This window comes from Protopterus annectens, chromosome 3.part1 (genome assembly GCF_019279795.1).
Source record: "Protopterus annectens isolate FY-2018-M chromosome 3.part1, PAN1.0, whole genome shotgun sequence".
Classification (NCBI taxonomy): Eukaryota; Metazoa; Chordata; order Ceratodontiformes; family Protopteridae; genus Protopterus; species Protopterus annectens.
The window spans coordinates 40022890-40042403 of NC_056732.1; the positions used below are offsets into that span (position 1 = coordinate 40022890).

Here is a 19514-nt window from a genome sequence, read left to right on the forward strand (position 1 = left end):
TTGCAACTGTACCCAGAGGAAGAGAGTCCTGGAAGTACTGCAATGCTAAAAGTACTGCTCTCATCTCTAGGACACTGATATGCAGGTGTGTCTCCTGATTGGTCCATGTGCCTTGGGCTGTTCTTCCCTGAAAGTGCCCCCTCACCCTATCAGGGAAACGTCCATGGTCACTGTGGTCACTAGTGGGGGTAGAACAAAAGGACGACCTATCATGACATGAAGAGAGGTCAACCACCACTGAAGATCCTTTTTGCATGAGTTTGTGATAATTATAAGGTGAGACATGGGGAGCTCTTGGTAAGACCACTGAGTGAACAACAGCCCTTGCAGAATCCGCATGTGCATATGACCCAGTGGTATGGCCAGAACTGCAGCTGCCATCATGCCTAACAATTTTAGTACCTCTGATGATGGAGCCTTGTTTTTGGATATCAGATTGCAGACCTGCTGACGGAGTAGTAAGACTCTTTCAATTGGAAGTCTTAGCGTGGTGGTGGTGTCCAATTCCGCTTTAATAAAAACGGTATGTTGCGATGGCGACAAGGCAGATTTTTCTGAGTTTATTGTAATGCCCAGCTGACTGCAGAGTGAAAGAGTGGTGTCTGTGGCTTGAATGAGTTGATGCCTGGTGGTGGCGATGAGGAGCCAATCATCTAGGTATGGAAACACCTGGAATCCTAAATGTCTCAGGTGAGCCGTGACCACTGCCATACATTTGGTGAACACTCGGGGGGCTGTAGTAAGACCAAAGGGCAGGGCTTGAACCTGGTAATAATTGTCTCCCAGCTGGAAATGCAGATGATCCCTGGATGGTCTGGCCATTTTTATATGGTAGTACGCATCCTGGAGATCTATCGAGCACATCCAATTGTCTTTCCCTAAGAAGGGAAGTATCGACTGAGCCGTGACCATCCAAAACTTCTCTTTCTTGACAGATTTGTTTAGCCAGCTGAGGTCCAATATAGGTCTTCAGTCCACTGTCTTTTTTGGAACTAAAAAGAATCTTGAGTAAGTTCCGGATGCTGTCTGGTCTGCTGGGACTGATTGGATGACTCTTTTTGTTAGCAATAATTGGACCTCTATTGTTGCCTGTTCCATGTAACTGGGTGGAATGTCTGGGATTTTCCTTGTCAGTGGAGGGGGTGTGGCAAAAGGAATGAAATATCCTCTGGAAATGATACTTTGTACCCAGTTGTCATCTGTTATTTTGAGCCAGGTGTCTGGATACAAAGATAAGCGACCCCCAACTGCCTCCAGAGTAGGACAGTCAGGCCTCCTTTCAGGAGAGCTGGTAGGGCTTCCCAAAGAAGTGATCTCTGCTGCCCTGGTTTTGCAGACCCCCTCTGCCATGAGGGCAGTGTCTTCCATTATTGCCCTCTCCTCTGCCCCTGGAGGGGGGTTCATCACGTGTGTCCTGAAAGGCTCCTTGGGCTTTTCGGAACCACATCTTTCCTCCCCTTTGACCCTTGGGGTAGGGTCTGGTAGGGGTGGAAAAATGGACTCTGACGGCAGACAGAGTCTTTCCTTCCTGCTCACACCTGGTCAAAGTTTCCTTAACTTTGGGCCTGAAAAGGGATGAGCCATCAAAAGGGGTGTTTACAAAGGATGACTTGAAGGGCTCCGAGAAGGAACACAAGCGCAACAAGGAGTGTCTCCTAAGAGCAATTCCTGTACCCGCTGCCCTGCTCATTCCATCAACTGCATACTAAATGAGGCACATGGATGAGTTGACTATGGAGTTGAGGGTAGCAAGCTGGGAGGCATCTTTACTGAAGCTCCTGCAGCTACTGTACCCTGATGAGTATCTCTCAGCTCTTTAAGGAGATCTCTTTGCAGTCTCGTAAAATGTGTCAGATAGTTGAGTGAACGCAGTGCAAAAGTCGCTGAACTGAAAGTGCACTTCTCATATCTATCCATGATCCTAGAATCTCATTTAGGAGGATGGATAGAAGAGGAAGTTTCTGAAATTTCCTTTTTAGTGGCTGCCGCCACCACCATGGCATCAACTGGCACACCCTTAGTCAGAAAAGATTTGTCCTGGGGAACAGAGATAAATTTATTAGGCCTCCTAGGAACAGGCTCCATGGTGTCCAGAGACTCCTACACCCTTCATGAGACCAGCTGCATAAGCTCATCGAAGGGCGGAGACACCCAAGAGGTGGAGGGCTGAGACCCGAAAGCCTTCAGGAGAACCGACTCATCTTCAATAGGGTTGGTGGACTGCCAATCGCCCCTCCACCTAAGGATTTCTAGTACCTCAGCAAATTAAATATCCTCAGAGGGGGACCGTGGGGACCCTTCTGATTCATCCAAATCGGTATCAGATGTCAAGGACTCCTGTGGGGAGTCTAGATGCTTCCTCTTACAGACTCTCTTCCTGGGAACCTCATTAGTGGAGGCTTCTGGTGAGGTCTCGGAAGAGCATGGGCCACCCAATGGGGCTTCCTGAGGCTCTGAGTCTCTACGCTTGGCAAGGATCTGTGAAGCAGAAGGAGACACAGGCACTTTAGGGGATAAGGAAGTCGGACCTGAGGTCGAGGATGTCTTAGGAGACATAACTCTCCTCATGGCTTCGAAGGCACCTCTGCTTCGATGCGAAGGGACTGATGGATCCGAGAAGACCATCGATACTCCCGGCACTGGGACAGTGGGCTCTGAGCCAGTGGTAGGAGCCAAGCTCATCCGAGCCAAAGCCCCGAGAGGCAAAGTCGGGTCCGACTATCATCCCCGGACCTGACCAGAGAGTGTTGGCTCCTAGAATCTTCAATCGGCGCTGAGGACATCAGAGTAAATGGAGCCGAAGACACTGGAGCAGGCGTCGGCTCCGAAAGCTCCACAATCAACAAGTCTGACTCCTCTAGCTCCAAAGGACCGGTATGGCTCGGAGGAGGAAGAGTAGTAGCTGGTAAAAAGGTCTTCGGCTCCGAAGCCGCCTGGCTTGGAGCCAATAAAAATTTAGCAAAGGCCGGTGCCTGTAAAAGCTTCTGCACCACACAATCCACATCCAAATCGGAAAGGCTGATTGAAGACCGAGATGAATGGATCGAAGGTGGCACCGACTGTAAAAGTGGAGATTTAGTATCTTTTTCGATTTTTTACTTTCAGAAGTCTTGGAAGACTTTGAGGACTTACTGGATCCATCTTGGTCGCTCAAAGCTTCTTGGAAAGAAGGTTTAAGTAAACCTCTGTCAATCAATTTTCTCTTTCTCTCCTGGAGAACCCTGGAAGAGAAAGAATGACATATAGAGCAGCTTTTTTGGAGATGCAATGCTCCCAAACAATAAACACAGTTTACATGACTGCCGGTGACAGACATTCTCTGCCCACATTTAAGGCATTTTTTAAAACCTGACTTAGGGTGTTTGTCTTGGTCAGCCATATTATTACACACACAGAATCAAAAGAGAGTGCTGTAAACGGGAGACACCCAACAATAATAATACTGAAACAAGCTCTTCAAAAACTATGGGCTAAACAGTAGTCACACACACAGAAAAAACTACTTATCTGAAGTATATAAATATCAACATTGTGACAGAAAGTCACTATCTAAAGGCACACAGAATACTACTATTTCACACACTAAATCTAAACTTTAACTGTAATTATTTTAAAGCTATGACAAAAGTCACTCTCTAATCACAATATAATCTAAACTAGACTTAAAAAAAAAAACAAGGCCAAATAGTAATTTAAACAAAAGGTACACCAAGAGGAAGGGTACTACACAAAAAGGCTGAATGAGCTTATCTAATTATCTAAAACTACTATATAGATAGAATCATCAATATTAAGAGAAATATTTGAAGAAAAAAAGGTATTACTGGCCCAAGCTAGCGAGAACCACTGATCTATTGCAGCGGCAAACTAGATCTGAGGTAATTCTAGGTGCATCATGGGATAGGGACTTGGCCTCGAGCTATCTGAAGACCGTGAGCTTTGTAGTAGGCCGACTCGGAGCTGAGGCTCGGCTCTGAACCCATATGTAAGAATGAACAGCGAGATAGAACGTCACATCTTGAGTTTTGTTGTAATTACCATGGAAAGTGATGGTCATATTATACATTCACTTCAATTTTTGCATTGCTATGGATTTATCGAATGTATATTTACTTAGTTGAAAGTTGTCTTTATTTGTGATTCCAGAGGATTTATGTTGAAACAGACTTTGCTTAGCTGACTGATACAGATTTCTATCTCTACACACTCATTGGTTTCTTGGTACGCTGAATGTCATTCGTGATAAGCGCCGTGAGCAGCTATCTTATTAGATTATTGTTTAACAGCTTCTACTGGTCGACCCCTGTTATGTATGAGTTTCTCAATAGAACATATTGATTGGCTGCATTGTCTGAGTAATTAAATCATTTTTTTGATTTGTGCATCCATTGGTTTTTTGATACATTAGCTATGACTGATGACAGTGTTTTTAAGTCGTGATTTTAACTCAATAGACTCTAGTGGTTAAATTCTTGTATCTAGGTACTTTCAATGGACTATACTGATTGGTTGTACTGCTAGAATTATTGTATCCAATTGGTTGTATGTTTGAGTTCAGTAGTGAATTAGATAACATTCTGATTTCAGATTCTTTGATTGTTCACTCCATGAAAATATGTCTTTTTATGACTAATAGTGATCCAGCATTTTGGAAATATTGACATCAGATGGTTTGTTAAAAAAAGGGTCACTGGTTTATTCAATGAAGTTAGAGAGTTTTGTTACAGATATTGAGTAAAATGATGATCATATTCCACAATGATCATAATGGTATGGGTTGCATTAATGTTTGTTATCATGGACTTGATCGAATATTTAGGTGGTAGTTGCAAGTGTTTTCATTTGCGAACTTGGAGGACATATTTTGTAATGGATATTGCTTAAATGTTTTGTCTCCATGCTCATTGGTTTTTGATGCACTAATGTCTATCGGAAGTAGTGCTATGACCAGTGAATTTTATTGGTCGAGCCTTTCTATGGTACATACTGATTGGTTGTATCATCTGAGTAACTAAACAAATGCGCTAGCTTTGGAAAGTGCTGTTTATAGTGATTTCATTGGATCCTTATCTTAATAGATTTTATTGGTTGAGTTTTTGTATACAGGGACTTTCAATGGAATATATTGCTTGGTTACACTACTTAAATTATTGGTCTTAGAATTACTGAATTCGATTGGCCTAATGACTGGATTCAATGGTGGTCTAGGACATTTGAGCCCCTTGTGGGGGTGCAGACCAACTGTTCCAGGGCAACTGAATTAACAAAACCCAGGAACTAATTGTGTTTAAGTTGTAAGTTGTAAGTTGCCCAATCAATGGAAGGATAGTTGAAATCTCTCATGACCAAGGTGTTCGGCTGTATACTGAGTGACTCTAGCAAGTGCAGGTAGGAGGTGTGCTTCTCCTGGTTCATGGTGGGGGACCTGTAGCTAGCGATGATGTGGTAGGAGGTGTGCTTCTCCTGGTTCATGGGGGGGGGGCTGTAGCTAGCGATGATGTGGTAGGAGGTGTGCTTCTCCTGGTTAATGGGGGGGACCTGTAGCTAGCAATGATATTGCAGGAGGTGTGCTTCTCCTGGTTCATGGTGGGGGACCTGTAGCTAGCAATGATGTCGTAGGAGGTTTGCTTCTCCTGGTTAATGGGGGGGACCTGTAGCTAGCGATGATGTGGTAAGAGGTGTGCTTCTCCTGGTTCATGGGGGGGACCTGTAGCTAGTGATGATGTTGTAGGTGGTGTGCTTCTCCTGGTTCATGGTGGGGGACCTGTAGCTAGCAATGATGTCGTAGGAGGTGTGCTTCTCCTGGTTCATGGTGGGGGACCTGTAGCTAGAGATGATGTGGTAGGAGGTGTGCTTCTCCTGGTTCACGGTGGGGAACCTGTAGCTAGCGATGATGTGGTAGGAGGTGTGCTTCTCCTGGTTCATGGGGGGGACCTGTAGCTAGCGATGATGTGGTAGGAGGTGGTAGGAGGTGTGCTTCTCCTGGTTCATGGGGGGACCTGTAGCTAGCAATGATGTGGTAGGAGGTGTGCTTCTCCTGGTTCATGGTGAGGAACCTGTAGCTAGCGATGATGTGGTAGGAGGTGTGCTTCACCTGGTTCATGAAGGGGACCTGTAGCTAGCGATGATGTGGTAGGAGGTGTGCTTCTCCTGGTTCATGGTGGGGGACCTGTAGCTAACAATGATGTGTGCTTCTCCTGGTTGGTGGTGGGGGATCTGTAGTTAGCGATGATGTGGTAGGAGGTGTGCTTCTCCTGGTTCATGATGGGGGACCTGTAGCTAGCGATGATGTGGTAGGAGGTGTGCTTCTCCTGGTTCATGGGGGGAACCTGTAGCTAGCGATGATGTGGTAGGAGGTGCGCTTCTCCTGGTTCATGGTGGGGGACCTGTAGTTAGCAATGATGTTGTAGTGTGTTTTGCCTATAGTTATTTGGACCTGGAGTAGATCAAGAAAGTTGTACTATTTTACCAGTTTCAAGGTGTATTTGGATTGAATGAAGATGAATACACCCCCATCTCTGGTTCTTTCACACTTGTTTTGAGGTCTGACAATGTGAAAGGCATTATAGCCTTGTATAGCCGGGGTGCTCTGTGCAGCCTTGAACCAAGTCTCAGTGACTGCACAGACGTCAGCATCTTCCAAAGTGAGGAGTGCTACCAGAGAGTGCAGTTTACTGTTCAGACTCCTAGCATTAAGCAGCATGACCTTGAGTTTGTCTCTACTGGATTTCTTTACATTGGAAGTTTTGTTGTTTTGACATTGCCTAAAAAAGGTACTATGGGGGAGGCAAGCGTCTTTGCCAGTATCCAAAAGCCTTGAAGAGACACGTGAAGGCCATCTCTGGCAAAGCAGCGTTGTCTGTTAACCATGTCTCCCCAGGCTGTTAGACACTGGATCCCCCTGGAGCAACACCAGAAGCTAAGACAATTATTAAGATCAATCATTTTTTGTCTGTACTGTGGCATCATCCTAGGTGAAGGTAGAATGCTGCTTAGGGCTAGGGACATACCTGCCTGGGAAACACAATTTGAGAGTTCAGTCATGTCTCTCTCTTCATATAGTCCAAAGAGGTACATCTCAAGTCATTCACTCCAGCATGTACTATGACAGAATCATAACGGTAACTGTTGCTGAGTGACCTGAGTGTGTGCATGATTTGACGGATCCTGGCACCTGACAGGCAGCTGGCCGTGACCTTCTCCCATTAAACCTGGTGAGGGGAACAGCTATGTATCTCGCTATTGAGTCATCTACGACTAGGACATTATGTCTGGAGGTGTTTTGCCTTTGGGCTTAATTGTTGAGACACTGATATGTGTGTCGTGTGCTGTTGTGCATTCTGTTTGTGTACCAGTATGTGTAGATTGTTTGCAATTGGGAGGTCTCTGGTCTTTTGCTAGGCTCTTAATGAGTACCTCCATGTATGTGGGTTTAGGTGTCTTGATCTAATTTTGTATGAGTGGAGAGGTGTGTGTGTGCTGGCAACCTGTTTGATGTCTTGTTTATTGTTACACGAGAGGACTGATTTGCTTTGCATCCTTAATATTTCTTTTTTCATATTATTCACTATCCACTCATGTTGTTTCACTTTCTTCTACTGACGCCTCTTTACTGCTAATTATATTTTAAACGCATTTATTAGGCTCCCTTTTTAAATGCTGGACTCCAAATTCAGACCCCTAACATGCAGGAAAAAAAGCCTGAAAATATGCAACGTCACTTTACTCATTTAAACTGTTTTATATATATCATGAACAAAACTGAATCATTCAGAGAAATGGCAGTCTTGGTATATGTAAAGTCCACATTTTCAGCCATTCAGTCTCCAGATTTCAGAACTCACAAAACGTGCTGACATTTCAAATGGTTACCCCTTTGGCAACTCAGCACGTAAAAATCAACTGCCAATCATTAGTGGACCGGAGTTCCGCTGTGGCGACCCCTAACCAGGAAAAGCCGAAAGACACAACAACAACAACATATCATATTGCACAGTGACTTGGGCACACATACAGTTGAAAAATATAAGTAATGGTTTGATTGCTTTTTTACTTTTCATGCATTATACATAAATGGTTTATTTCTTACTCATTACATCCGAGTGACGCCTCCAGGTGCATCTGCAGTTACCTCCTACTGCTCCTATAGGTGTCAAATATTGCTTGTTCATATTTGCATTAATAATTCCAAAACCATGCCCTATACGAGGTATCAGAATATTTTATCTTGAAGCATACATGATGGCAAACACAATTGTATTGATATTTGACCTATGTCAATGAGTATTTGTTAGAATTGTAAGGTGATAACTTTATTTTTAAAGATTCAAGCCACGCCTACTAGGAGCTAAAGGTACACAATCAAAAGAGCTGTACTGGAGGGAATAAATTATTCAGTTAAGCATTACTTAGGTTGCTCAAATTCTGCCTTCCCTTAAACTCCTCCTCCTGAACATTATTCTATAAATATTGTTCACAGATTCCACTTATTTCCATGTAGTTTTGCTTCTTATTTTTTCTAAACATCCCATCTCCAATTCTTTTATCTGCTTTACAACATTCAGTAATTCTGTTATGCTTGGTCTAGCTTTTGATTCCCATTTTCTACTAATTGCTTTTTTGTCAGCCAACAGCATTAAACTTAGCAGGGCATTACTGTGTCTAGGCAATTAAATTTTTATTTGTCAGTTCAAACAAATCATTTTCTTAGTTAAAATAATTTTGTTCTCTGACAAAGCCTGTAGGATTTTTTTTTTAAATCTACCAACTCATTAAATTCTCCCAAAAAGCATGTTCCCAAGAAGTCCTCTTTTTCCTACCACACTTCCAATAACTGCTGTCTACCAGAGGAAAAATTATTTGAAGTCTGCTTGGTTTATAAAAATGCCTATGCAAACATTTCCAAGCAAAAGTCCTAGACCTTCTAGATTTTGTTGCATACTTGAGAGCCATACAAAAATCCTCCCATTATTATGGCCACTCCATTCCCCAGTCTTTTCTGACTCTTCTGATTGATTTTTATAGTTATCATTCATTATTTTATATGCCCTGCTAATCATCCCTATAACTAGTGGTTCTGTTGTAGGGTCTATATTATATCATCGAACGCTTAAAAAAGCGAACGCTGATTGATCGACCTAATTTAAGCGAAAGCTTACAATATCGAACTGTCAGATCAGCGATTTTTTTCCCAGGGAAAAAATTGCTGATCCAAAACACATACACACTACACAAGCACACCAAACAAACAGAAATCCACACACATACACCTAAAATCTGATAACTAACCCTACACTAAACTATGCACACACCACTAACTACCCACTTACCTTAACCCAAACCCTAACCCTAAGGTCCGTCACTATCGCACACTCACCTCACTCGCTCCCTAACCCTAACTCACTTAAATCCGCCCTAACCCTCATGTCCACTCAATCGCACACACACCTAACCCGAGCCGTAACCCTAACTCACCTAAATCACCCTAACACTCACATCCACACAATTGTGCACTTACCTGAATCTGACCGGTAACTTTCCACCATAACACTGAAAATATCGAAGCAACAGAAACGGGCAACCGAATTCTTTCCCTAGGAAAAAATTCGAGTTTCTGCTGATTCGATATTTTGCAGTTTCGCGAAAATAAGTTCGATCAATCAGCGCTCGCTTTTTTAAGCGTTCGAGGATATAATATAGACCCTCTGTTGTACACTCAACTATAAACTCAGTTAGAGATGCTCCTTCGCTGTCACTCCTCTATCCCTTTGTCTTTGTTTACACTCAATTATCAATCCTTAGTAGGGAAGGTGGTTTCCAGCCTGCAGTCCAAGCTTCTATTTATCCTTGTTCCACTCTATGTATGGATTTTCATTCCCTAGTTATTTGCTCCAAATACTTTGGCTGCTTTGTTAATTTTTTCCAATAAATTCCAGCTCCCTCCTGCATATTTCTATAGCCCTACTTGCAGTCATCCCTACCGGTAAAATCTTTTTTGTCTCCATTTACATGCTTTCTTTTTTTCCCTCTCTATTATCTTCGTTGATTCAGTGTTTGTTTGTCATCTTCCAAACGTAAATGTACCTATATCATCCTCTTTATGGTCACAGGGGAACCAAAACCTGTCTTGGCAGTCAAAAGGTATACGCTAGAGAGAAAACCAGTCTTGAATTGGATGTCCTTCTACCACGGGATGTAGGCATGCTTGTATACATTTACACAGTACAACTACGAACAGTTTAAAAGACGGGCAGCTTGCCTATCAGTATGTCATTGGTATGTGGGAAGAAACCACAGTAACAAGCAAAAACTCATGTAGGTAGACAGAGGGCATCCAGACTCCACCTAGATGATATCTCATCAAGGAGATGAGCCAGATAACCAAGAGCTCACTCTGTCCATGAAATAATACGTTTATTTAGAGAAGGCACAACTTGCTAGAATATTTTTACTTATATTTGTTTTACTTGTTGCATATTATTTTGCTGTTCTCCAGTTCCAAGAAACATCTAGGAAATGATATTACTCATACTGGAATGATTTTGCAAGTAAATCTTTAATAAAAACATAACATTAATCAGATCAGTAAAGTTCTTACTTTTTCACTGGTTCTTCTCCATATTTCATTAGCATTCGAATTGCTGTGGGGGCTGTGTAAAACGTGGTCACTTTGTACTTCTCAATTATTTCCCAAAAGCGGTCTACCTGAGGATAGACTGGAATGCCTTCAAACTAAAAGCAAGTGGGCAAAAAATGCTTTATTAGTATGTCACTAACGCTCATATGAGATATCAATAAAATGACATGCAAACTACAATAACTTGCTCATATGAAGAAAAATCTAAGCTCTTTCGGCCATGTAAAATAATACAAGAGTATTTATTAATAAAATAATTACTAAGATAATATGTACACGTATTTGTAGTGTAAACACACACTATAGACAGCACATCACCACAACGAGCGAATATCTGAAATGAAAAAATAAATAACAGCTACACATTGCCTTAGCTGCCAATAACGTGATTCACCTGTAGAGGCAGAACGTTACATCTTATTTGTCTGTTTGCTTGCTTGTTTTGTTGCTTTTCACTTGGTTAGTTGCACTAGGTATAGCCTATTTTAAGAGGAGGGAGATTCATACTGATTGGATGAAAACAGAAAGGCAGCTGTTATGGAAAGAAGGAAATCAGCAGTGAAGCAATACGTCAGTGGGAATGTGCGCGTCAGTGGGAATGTGCGCGGAGGCTTTGCTCATAATCAATATCCAGTACAGACACAAAGAGACATTGTGAAGGAAATAGGGTGTAATGAAGAGTTAGCAACATACATGAAAGAACAATAACGTTCTGGAGGACAATCAAAAAATTGAAAGTGCAAGTTGTAAGACTTGGCTAAATATGTACAGCATTTTATTTTTTTTTTTGCAAATATGAAAATGTAGATGTCCTCAGTACAGAAAGTGACAAAGAAGCATTAGTATAAGAATGGGTTTGTAGGGAGATGTGAGTCCTGCTTATACAAGAAATGTGTTACAGACAGTAAAGTAAATATAATTTTTATTGTAATAGGCTGTGACAAAAGGAAAATTAAACTGTTTCTTTTGTATGTTTGAGTTGATATATTTATTTTTTATGATTCTTATATAAAGAAATGAAAAATAAAAGTCCCCACTGTTCTTGATCAATGTCATAGAATCTTCTACTCGACCTGAGCTGCTGTCAGATTAAACAGATGGCAGCGCAGTTAAACGTTTCATCTGAAGGATAGTACCTCATTGGTACAGACCCTCTTCTCTACAGTGTCAGTGTTGAAACATGGATCCAAACACCTGGTATGTGAGTAGAACCTACAGCCTTTTGATCTTATCAGAATCAAAGGAAACAGTGTGATCTGCTGAGACGATGATGCCCTTCCATTTCCATTTTACATCCTACCAGCAAACCAGGAGAGGGAAAGGGACCCACTCATCAGTGAATGTGGAATCAAACAAAGAAAATCCTACCAGCAAACCAGGACAGGGAGAGGGACCCACTCAGCAGTGAATGTGGAATCAAACACATGACATCCTACCAGCAAACCAGGACAGGGAGGGGGACCCACTCATCAGTGAATGTGGAATCAAACACATGACATCCTACCAGCAAACCAGGACAGGGAGAGGGACCCACTCATCAGTGAATGTGGAATCAACCACAGGACATCCTACCAGCAAACCAGGACAGGGAAAGGGACCCACTCATCAGTGAATGTGGAATCCAACACACGACATCCTTCCAAAAACCAAGGCAGGGAGAGGGACCCACTCATCTGTGAATGTGGAATCAAACACAGGACATCCTACCATCAAACTAGGACAGGGAAAGGGACCCACTCATCAGTGAATGTGGAATCAAACACAGGACATCCTATCATCAAACCAGGATGGGGAGATGGACCCACTCTTCAGTGAATGTGCAATCAAACAAAGGACATCCTACCAGCAAACCAGGACAGGGAGAGAGACCCACTCAACAATGAATGTAAAATCAAAAACAGGACAGCCTACCAGCAAACCCGGACAGGGAGTGGGACCCACTCGTCAATGAATGTGGAAGCAAACACACAACATCCTAACAGCAAACCAGGACAGGGAAAGGGACCCACTCATCAGAGAATGGGGAATCCAACACAGGACATCCTACCAGCAAAGCAGGACAGGGAGAGGGACCAACTCATCAGTAAATGTGGAATCAAACACAGAACATCCTTATACGCAACCAGGACAGGGAGAGGGACCCGCTCATCAGTGAATGTGGAATCAAACACAGAACATCCTTATACGCAACCAGGACAGGGAGAGGGACCCGCTCATCAGTGAATGTGGAATCAAACAAAGGACATCCTACGAGCAAACCAGGACAGGGAAAGGGACTGACTCATCAGTGAATGTGGAATCAAGCAAAGGACATCCTACCAGCAAACCAGGAGAGGGGAGAAGGACCCACTCATCAGTGAATGTGGAATCAAACATACGACATCCTACCAGCAAACCAGGACAAGGAAAGGGACTCACTCATCTGTGAATGTGGAATCAAACACAGGACATCCTACCAGCAAACCAGGACAGGGAGAGGGACCCACTCATCAGTGAATGTGGAATCAAACAAAGGACATTCTACCAGCAAACCAAGACAGGGAGAGGGACCCACTCATCAGTGAATGTGGAATCAAACACAGGACATCCTACCAGCAAACCAGGAGAGGGAGAGGGACCCACTCATCAGTGAATGTGGAATCAAACACAGGACATCCTACCAGCAAACCAGGAGAGGGAGAGGGACCCACTCATCAGTGAATGTGGAATCAAACACAGGACATCCTACCATCAAACCAGGACAGGAAAAGGGACCCACTCATTAGTGAATGTGGAATCAAACACAGGACATCCTACCAGCAAACCAGGACAGGGAAAAGGACCCAGTCATCAGTGAATGTGGAATCAAACACAGGACATCCTACCAGCAAACCAGGAGAGGGAGAGGGACCCACTCATCAGTGAATGTGGAATCAAACACAGGACATCCTACCAGCAAACCAGGAGAGGGAGAGGGACCCACTCATCAGTGAATGTGGAATCAAACACACAACATCCTACCAGCAAACCAGGACAGGGAGAGGGACCCACTCATCAGTGAATGTGGAATCAAACACAGGACATCCTACCAGCAAACCAGGACAAGGAAAGGGACCCACTCATCATGAATGTGGAATCAAACACAGGACATCCTACCAGCAAACCAAGATAAAGAAAGAGACCCGCTCATCAGTGAATGTGGAATCAAACAAACAACATCCTTAGCAGCAAACCACGACAGGAAGAGGGATCCACTCATCAGTGAATGTGGAATCAAACAAAGGACATTGTTATCAGCAAACCAGGTCAGGTAAAGGAACCCACTCATCAGTGAATGTGGAATCAAACACAGGACATCCTATCATCAAACCAGGACAGAGAGAGGGACCCATTAATCAGTGAACATGGAATCAAACACAGGGCATCCTACAAATAAATGCGGACAGGGAGAAAGCCCCACTCATCAGTGAATGTGGAATCAAACAAAGGACATCCTACCAGCAAACCAGGACAGGGAGAGGGACCAACTCATCAGTGACTGTGGAATCAAACAAAGGACATCCTACCAGCAAACCAGGACAGGGAGAGGGACCCACTCATCAGTGAATGTGGAATCAAACACAGGACCTCCTACCAGAAAACCAGGAGTTCAGTGAATGTGGAGTCAAACACAGGACTTCCTTCCAGAAACCAGGACAGGGAGAGGGACCCACTCATCAGTGAATGTGGAATCAAACACATGACATCCTATTAGCAAACCAGGACAGGGACAGGGACCCACTCATCAGTGACTGTGGAATCAAACGCAGGACATCATACCAGCAAACCAGGACAGGGAAAGGGACCCACTCATCAGTGAATGTGGAATCAAACACAGGACATCCTACCAGCAAACCAGGACAGAGGAAAGAGACCCGCTCATCAGTGAATATGGAATCAAACATAGGACATCCTACCAGCAAACCAGGACAGGGAAAGGGACCCACCCATCAGTGAATGTGGAATCAAACACACGACATCCCACCAGCACACCAGGAAAAGGAAAGGGACCCACTCATCAGTGAATGTGGAATCAAACAAAGGACATCCTACCAGAAACCAGGATACTGAAAGGGACCCACTCATCAGTGAATGTGGAATCAAACAGAGGACATACTACCAGAAAACCAGGATAGTGAAAGGGACCCATTCATCAATGAATGTGAAATCAAATAAAGCATATCCTACTAGCAAACCAGGACAGGGAGAGGGACCCACTAATTAGTGAATGTGCAATCAAACACAGGACATCCTACCAGCAAACCAGGACAAGGAAAGGGACCCACTCATCAGTGAATGTGGAATCAAACACATGACATCCTACCAGCAAACCAGGACAGGGAGGGGGACCCACTCATCAGTGAATGTGGAATCAAACACACGACATCCTACCAGCAAACCAGGACAGGGAGAGGGACCCACTCACCAGTGAATGTGGAATCACACACAACATCCTACCAGCAAACCAGGACAGGGAGAGGGACCCACTCATCAGTAAATGTGGAATCAAACACAGAACATCCTTATACGTAACCAGGACAGGGAGAGGGACCCGCTCATCAGTGAATGTGGAATCAAACAAAGGACTACCAGGACAGGGAAAGCGACTGACTCATCAGTGAATGTGGAATCAAGCAAAGGGCATCCTACCAGCAAACCAGGATAGGGAAAGGGACTCACTCATCAGTGAAAGTGGAATCAAACACAGGACATCCTACCAGCAAACCAGGACAGGGAGAGGGACCCACTCATCAGTGAATGTGGAATCAAACACAGGACATCATACCAGCAAACCAGGACAGGGAGGGGGACCCACTCATCAGTGAATGTGGAATCAAACACAGGACATCCTACCAGCAAACCAGGACAGGGACAGGGACCCACTCATCAGTGAATGCGGAATCAAACGCAGGACATCCTACCAGCAAACCAAGACAGGGAGAGGGACCCACTCATCAGTGAATGTGGAATAAAACACAGGACATCCTACCATCAAACTAGGACAGGGAAAGGGACCCACTCATCAGTGAATGTGGAATCAAACACAGGACATACTATCATCAAACCATGATGGGGAGATGGACCCACTCTTCAGTGAATGTGCAATCAAACAAAGGACATCCTACCAGCAAACCAGTACAGGGAGAGAAACCCACTCAACAATGAATGTAAAATCAAAAACAGGACAGCCTACCAGCAAACCCGGACAGGGAGTGGGACCCACTCGTCAATGAATGTGGAAGCAAACACACAACATCCTAACAGCAAACCAGGACAGGGAAAGGGACCCACTCATCAGAGAATGGGGAATCCAACACAGGACATCCTACCAGCAAACCAGGACAGGGAGAGGGACCCACTCATCAGTGATTGTGGAATCAAGCAAAGGACATCCTACCAGCAAACCAGGAGAGGGAGAGGGACCCACTCATCAGTGAATGTGGAATCAAACACACAACATCCTACCAGGAAACCAGGACAGGGGAAAGGGACCCAATCATCAGTGAATGTGGAATCAAACACAGGACCTCCTACCAGCAAACCAGGACAGGGAAAGAGACCCACTCATCAGTGAATGTGGAATCAAACACAGGACATCCTACCAGCAAACCAGGACAGGGAGAGGGACCCGCTCATCAGTGAATGTGGAATGAAACAAAGGACATCCTACTAGCAAACCAGGACAGGGAAAGGGACTTACTCATCAGTGAATGTGGAATCAAGCAAAGGGCATCCTACCAGCAAACCAGGACAGGGAGAGGAACCCACTTATCAGTAAATATGGAATCACACACAGGAAATCCTCATCAGCAAACCAGGACAGGGAAAGGGACCCACTCATCAGTGAATGTGGAATTAAACAAAGGACATCCTACCAGCAAACCAGGACAGGGAGAGGGACCCACTCATCAGTGAATGTGGAATCAAACACAGGACATCCTACCAGTAAACCAGGACAGAGAGAGGGACCCACTCATCAGTGAATGTGGAATCAAACACAAGACACCCTACCAGCAAACCAGGACAGGGAAAGGGACTCACTCATCAGTGAAAGTGAAATCAAACACAGGACATCCTACCAGCAAACCAGGAAAGGGACCCAGTCATTAGTGAATGTGGAAACGAACACACAACATCCTACCAGCAAACCAGGACAGGGAAAGGGACCCACTCATCAGTGAATGTGGAATTAAACACACGACATCCTACCAGCAAACCAGGACAAGGAAAGGGACTCACTCATCAGTGAATGTGGAATAAAACAAAGGACATCCTACCAGCAAACCAGGACAGGGGAGAGGGACCCACTCATCAGTGAATGTGGAATCAAACACACAACATCCTACCAGCAAACCAGGACAAGGAAAGGGACTCACTCATCTGTGAATGTGGAATAAAACAAAGGACATCCTACCAGCAAACCAGAATACTGAAAGGGACCCACTCATCAGTGAATGTGGAATCAAACACAGGACATCCTACCAGCAAATCAGGACAAGGAAAGGGATCCACTCATTAGTGAATGTGGAATCAAACACAGGACATCCTACCAGCAAACCAAAATACTGAAAGAGACCCACTCATCAGTGAATGTGGAATCAAACAGAGGACATCCTACCAGCAAACCAGGTCAGGGAGGGGAACCCACTCATCAGTGAATGTGGAATCAAACACACAACATCCTACCAGGAAACCAGGACAGGGAAAGGGACCCACTCATTAGTGAATGTGGAATCAAACACAGGACATCCTACCAGCAAACCAGGACAGGGAAAAGGACCCAGTCATCAGTGAATGTGGAATCAAACACAGGACATCCTACCAGCAAACCAGGACAGGGAATGGGACCCACTCATCAGTGAATGTGGAATCAAACACACAACATCCTACCAGCAAACCAGGACAGGGAGAGGGACCCACTCATCAGTGAATGTGGAATCAAACACAGGACATCCTACCAGCAAACCTGGACAAGGAAAGGGACCCACTCATCAGTGAATGTGGAATCAAACACAGGACATCCTACCAGCAAACCAGGATAAAGAAAGAGACCAGCTCATCAGTGAATGTGGAATCAAACAAAGGACATTGTTATCAGCAAACCAGGTCAGATAAAGGAACCCACTCATCAGTGAATGTGGAATCAAACACAGGACATCCTATCATCAAACCAGGACAGAGAGAGGGACCCACTAATCAGTGAACGTGGAATCAAACACAGGGCATCCTACAAATAAATGCGGAGAGGGAGAAAGACCCACTCATCAGTTTATGTGGAATCCAACACAGGACATCCTACCAGCAAACCAGGACAGGGAGAGGGACCAACTCATCAGTAAATGTGGAATCAAACACAGAACATCCTTATACGCAACCAGGACAGGGAGAGGGACCCGCTCATCAGTGAATGTGGAATCAAACACACAACATCCTACCAGCAAACCAGGACAGGGAAAGGGACTTACTCATCAGTGAATGTGGAATCAAGCAAAGGGCATCCTACCAGCAAACCAGGACAGGGAGAGAACCCACTTATCAGTAAATATGGAATCAAACACAGGAAATCCTCATCAGCAAATCAGGACAGGGAAAGGGACCCACTCATCAGTGAATGTGGAATCAAACACAGGACATCCTACCAGCAAACCAGGACAAGGAAAGGGACTCACTCATCTGTGAACGTGGAATAAAACAAAGGACATCCTACCAGCAAACCAGGTCAGGGAGGGGAACCCACTCATCAGTGAATGTGGAATCAAACACACAACATCCTACCAGGAAACCAGGACAGGGAAAGGGACCCACTCATTAGTGAATGTGGAATCAAACACAGGACATCCTACCAGCAAACCAGGTCAGGGAGGGGAACCCACTCATCAGTGAATGTGGAATCAAACACACAACATCCTACCAGGAAACCAGGACAGGGAAAGGGACCCACTCATTAGTGAATGTGGAATCAAACACAGGACATCCTACCAGCAAACCAGGACAGGGAAAAGGACCCAGTCATCAGTGAATGCGGAATCAAACACAGGACATCCTACCAGCAAACCAGGACAGGGAGAGGGACCCACTCATCAGTGAATGTGGAATCAAACACACAACATCCTACCAGCAAACCAGGACAGGGAGAGGGACCCACTCATCAGTGAATGTGGAATCAAACACAGGACATCCTACCAGCAAACCAGGACAGGGAAAAGGACCCAGTCATCAGTGAATGTGGAATCAAACACAGGACATCCTACCAGCAAACCAGGACAGGGAGAGGGACCCACTCATCAGTGAATGTGGAATCAAACACACAACATCCTACCAGCAAACCACGACAGGGAGAGGGATCCACTCATCAGTGAATGTGGAATCAAACACAGAACATCCTATCATCAAACCAGGACAGAGAGAAGGACCCACTAATCAGTGAACGTGGAATCAAACACAGGGCATCCTACAAATAAAAGCGGACAGGGAGAAAGACCCACTCATCAGTGAATGTGGAATCAAACACAGGACATCCTACCAGCAAATCAGGACAGGGAAAGAGACCCATTCATCAGTGAATGCGGAATCAAACAAAGACATCCTAAAAGCAAACCAGGACAGGGAAAGAGACTCACTCATCAGTGAATATGGAATCAAACAAAGGACATCCTACCAGCAAACCAGGACAGGGAGAGAGACCAACTCATCAGTGACTGTGGAATCAAACACAGGACATCCTACCAGCAAACCAGGACAGGGAGAGGGGCCCGCTCACCAGTGAATGTGGAATCAAACACAGGACTTCCTTCCAGAAACCAGGACAGGGAGAGGGACCCACTCATCAGTGAATGTGGAATCAAACGCAGGACATCAT

At 44.5% G+C, this 19514-nt stretch overlaps 1 protein-coding gene across 2 annotated transcripts in view; it reads right to left on the bottom strand.

The window, feature by feature from the left end:
• The window catches only part of LOC122797979 (acetyl-coenzyme A synthetase, cytoplasmic-like), a 1448208-nt gene that overhangs the window by 420878 nt on the left and 1007816 nt on the right, over positions 1 to 19514 (bottom strand). For both annotated transcript variants that reach the window (XM_044066533.1, XM_044066532.1), the window contains one exon: positions 10598 to 10731. In XM_044066533.1, the coding sequence (XP_043922468.1) occupies positions 10598 to 10731 (134 nt within the window). The remainder of the gene's footprint in view (positions 1 to 10597; positions 10732 to 19514) is intronic.